This window comes from Hippocampus comes, unplaced genomic scaffold, assembly GCF_001891065.2.
Source record: "Hippocampus comes isolate QL1 unplaced genomic scaffold, H_comes_QL1_v1.1 scaffold7, whole genome shotgun sequence".
In the NCBI taxonomy this organism is placed as follows: Eukaryota; Metazoa; Chordata; class Actinopteri; order Syngnathiformes; family Syngnathidae; genus Hippocampus; species Hippocampus comes.
This window is the reverse complement of record NW_017842060.1, coordinates 8,438,574-8,442,558: the sequence shown is the minus strand read 5'-3', so window position 1 is coordinate 8,442,558 and position 3,985 is coordinate 8,438,574. Positions and strand designations below refer to the sequence as shown.

Below are 3,985 nucleotides of genomic sequence, written 5' to 3'. Positions count from 1 at the left end.
ACACACACACACACACACACACACACACACACACACACGAAGTAATTGTAAAAAACTGAAGATGACTACTTACTCCATTTCACTTACCGCGGTTCTTTTTGGAATGTAACCACCGCGATAAATGAGGGCTCACCATATAGTAAGTTTGCCATTCTATAATACTTTATGTAGTTCGACTGTGTCATGAGTATAGGTTGCCCCCTACAGTGGATATAAAAATCTACACATCCCTGATGAATTGCTGTTTTTGTGATGTATAAAAATGAGACCAAGATCAATCCTAATCATTTCAATACCTTATCCACCATTAGCGTGACTTATTAACCGTATATTTGAGAGTGTGGATGTAAAAATAAACAACTGCGATACACAACTCATGAGTTGTGTGAGTCAATTCAGGGATACCTCCATACACATGAACAATTCAGATGGGGGTGGAGACAATCGCAATAATTTGATGGAGAGACATCAGGGCAGGAAGTAAAGCTTGAAAGAGAGATGAAAAAATTTCTATAAAATATAAGCACACCTGAAAACATTTAAGAGTGAAAACTGAGAACATAAACAATGAGACATCAGTCTGCCTCCTGGATTCCAAACCAGGCATGTTTAGTTTAATTAAAAAAAAATGTCCATAGCTGTGGAATTGACTGTGAATAGTTGTTTGTCTGTGTGTCCTGTGATTGGCTGGTGACCAGGAAGTCAGCTGGGATAGGCTTTAGCCCTACAGTATGTATTCCATTGAGCACATGCACTATTTTAGTTTAAAGGTGAACACTTTCATGTAAAAAAAAAAAAAAAGTTCCAATGAGAAACTCATTTTTCAAAAAGTTAAATATTAGGCTATACGGTATGGTAATTATGTTGCGATAATTGCTTGAAACCGCTTCAAGTCTGTAAATGAGCTGCTGCTCTTTTTGAATAAATGAATGCAGTATTTTTATGCACTCATTAGCACACGTAAAATTTTCAATCATGCCCATGTCGCCAGTAGCATTTTTTTTTATGTATGTGTGGCAAGTCTAATGTGCATCCTTTTTTCTCTTTGTTGCCAGAAGGATCTTCCACTGCCACGGAAGAGTAGCAGGTATGTTCTTGTTTTGTATGTTTGTTTGTTTTTTTTGTCATTGCACATGATGATATTGTGTTTCATTATATTTCACTTGCCATTTGTATGCATTGCATGGGTATTTCAATTCAAGAGTAGACAAACTGGAGGAGGCTTGGCCTGTCTTATTGAGATGTTATTGAATGAAGGACCACAAGGACCCTGAGCCACTTGGGGCCCCGTTGTGTAATTTGAGAGTTCATTATTCGCTGTGCTGGTCATTTTGTACACCTTGTATTGGTTAACTCGCAAATATCTCAGTCGAATTTAATATTTGAGTGGATGGGCCTGATAAAATCGTCGCACATACATAGGATAATTATGGACAATCCTTGTGATTTTGCTTCAGAACACAAATCAACATCTCTGACATTTTGGCAGTTTAAATCTCCCAATTATTTAAATTCCAAACACCTTTATGATGACTAATCTTTTAGAGCCAAGGAGAGAAAAGGAGCCAAAATGTTTGGAGAGCAGTGAGGGATATGTGATTTATACTCGCACACTTTTTTTTTTTTTTTTTTTTTAATGAAAGGATTAACCAACTTTCCCTCGAAATGTCACATTTAAAGCCAGAGATTCGGTATGGTAATTATGTTGCGATAATTGCTTGAAACCGCTTCAAGTCTGTAAATGAGCTGCTGCTCTTTTTGAATAAATGAATGCAGTATTTTTATGCACTCATTAGCACACGTAAAATTTTCAATCATGCCCATGTCGCCAGTAGCATTTTTTTTTATGTATGTGTGGCAAGTCTAATGTGCATCCTTTTTTCTCTTTGTTGCCAGAAGGATCTTCCACTGCCACGGAAGAGTAGCAGGTATGTTCTTGTTTTGTATGTTTGTTTGTTTTTTTTGTCATTGCACATGATGATATTGTGTTTCATTATATTTCACTTGCCATTTGTATGCATTGCATGGGTATTTCAATTCAAGAGTAGACAAACTGGAGGAGGCTTGGCCTGTCTTATTGAGATGTTATTGAATGAAGGACCACAAGGACCCTGAGCCACTTGGGGCCCCGTTGTGTAATTTGAGAGTTCATTATTCGCTGTGCTGGTCATTTTGTACACCTTGTATTGGTTAACTCGCAAATATCTCAGTCGAATTTAATATTTGAGTGGATGGGCCTGATAAAATCGTCGCACATACATAGGATAATTATGGACAATCCTTGTGATTTTGCTTCAGAACACAAATCAACATCTCTGACATTTTGGCAGTTTAAATCTCCCAATTATTTAAATTCCAAACACCTTTATGATGACTAATCTTTTAGAGCCAAGGAGAGAAAAGGAGCCAAAATGTTTGGAGAGCAGTGAGGGATATGTGATTTATACTCGCACACTTTTTTTTTTTTTTTTTTTTTTAATGAAAGGATTAACCAACTTTCCCTCGAAATGTCACATTTAAAGCCAGAGATTAACATTCGACGACAGCTTCGCAAAGCCCGATAACAGTGATAGAGACGTCGTCTCTACACAAGTGGATTTTGTCATGTGAATTCCCGCCATCCTTTTTTGCTCCATTTCCAGACGAGAAGGATCCTGACAAAGATGATTAAAATGCCTCCCAAAAGACACATGGGAAAAATGAGCATGAGCATCATACTAGAATTAACATGATAACATTGGCTGCAAGTTTAACTTTTTTTTTTTTTCATCTATCCATAGTGGATCTAAAAGTCTACACACCCCTATTTGAATGTTTTTGTGGTATAAAATAAAAGAGACCAAGATGGATAATTTCAAAACATTTTCCACAATTAATATGACCTATAATCCATATTTCTGGATTGAACCCCCCCTCATCATGTAGGCAAGTAAAAATAAGCAACTATGGTAATGTGGTTGCAAAAGTGTGTACATCATTATATAATTTGGAATGCGGCTGTGTTCAAAATGAATCATATTCAAACTCACATTAAGTGGGAGTCAGTGCACATCAGCCGCCATTTAAAGTGCCTCTAATTAACTAACCTCAATAGAAAGTTCTAGTAGGCTTTTCCTGTTTATCAGCCCATCCAACCAACCATCCAACTCAACTCAACTTTATTTATATAGTCTATAGTGCTTTCACAACAGCTGCAGCTGCATGCAAAACACAAATAATAATAATAATAATAATAATAATAATAATAATAATAAAGGCACTTTGCATACAGGAGGTACAGAATTGAATTCCTTCTTGTTCCACAGCTAACAGTTTCAAAGACATGCAAGCTTGGATTCTCAACTGACCAATATAAGTGCGCCGGGATCATAGGTGTCCCGATCACAGCGTCCATGACGTCACTCAGGTCTGCTACAAGCTGAGTTTGTAAGAAAACCAGCAGTGATTGTAGTTTTCTAACAACCAATAGATTTATCTGTTGATGAGTAACACAAATATAGAAAGGAAAAAAAAATACATTCATTCATACCGCCATCCATTTATACATACATACTGCATAGTTAAAGAAAGGAATGCTCAGCACAGTTTCATGTTAATGTCAAGAGAGCAAAAAAAAAAAAAAAATGTCAAGACACCATGTCATGAGCACGTCGCAGACCTGTTTTGGGTGGTTGGTCACATGACTTTCCACATCTAGCGGAATTCACTCTTGACAGTGAAGTTGTCACTTTCATTTCCGTTGACAGCAGGAGGTGATATTGCTCAACATTTTGGCTCCCTGAGACTGATGAAAACTGAGAAATGATTCCATTTAATTCTCATTCCATGAATGTGGTATTCATCAGAATAATGTGTGTGACTGGTAAGTGTTTCTTGCCCCCTGAAAAATTGGGGTTTAATTCTCCTCTAAGATGTATTTAGTCTGATGTTACCCTACCTGTTTATTTATTTATTTAATAAACACTCGTGTGAAAATGAAAATGTT

General features: G+C 36.8%; 1 protein-coding gene across 3 annotated transcripts in view; it reads left to right on the top strand.

Moving 5' to 3' along the window:
* Positions 1-3,985, top strand: part of LOC109511419 (microtubule-associated serine/threonine-protein kinase 1-like) — a 46,256-nt gene that overhangs the window by 17,860 nt on the left and 24,411 nt on the right. Inside the window, exon 2 of one of the 3 annotated variants that reach the window (XM_019862507.1) lies at positions 1,059-1,087. In XM_019862507.1, the coding sequence (XP_019718066.1) occupies positions 1,059-1,087 (29 nt within the window). Of the gene's footprint in view, positions 1-1,055; positions 1,088-1,846; positions 1,929-3,985 lie in introns of those variants that run through there. The other 2 variants (XM_019862506.1, XM_019862505.1) reach the window with 2 other exon arrangements.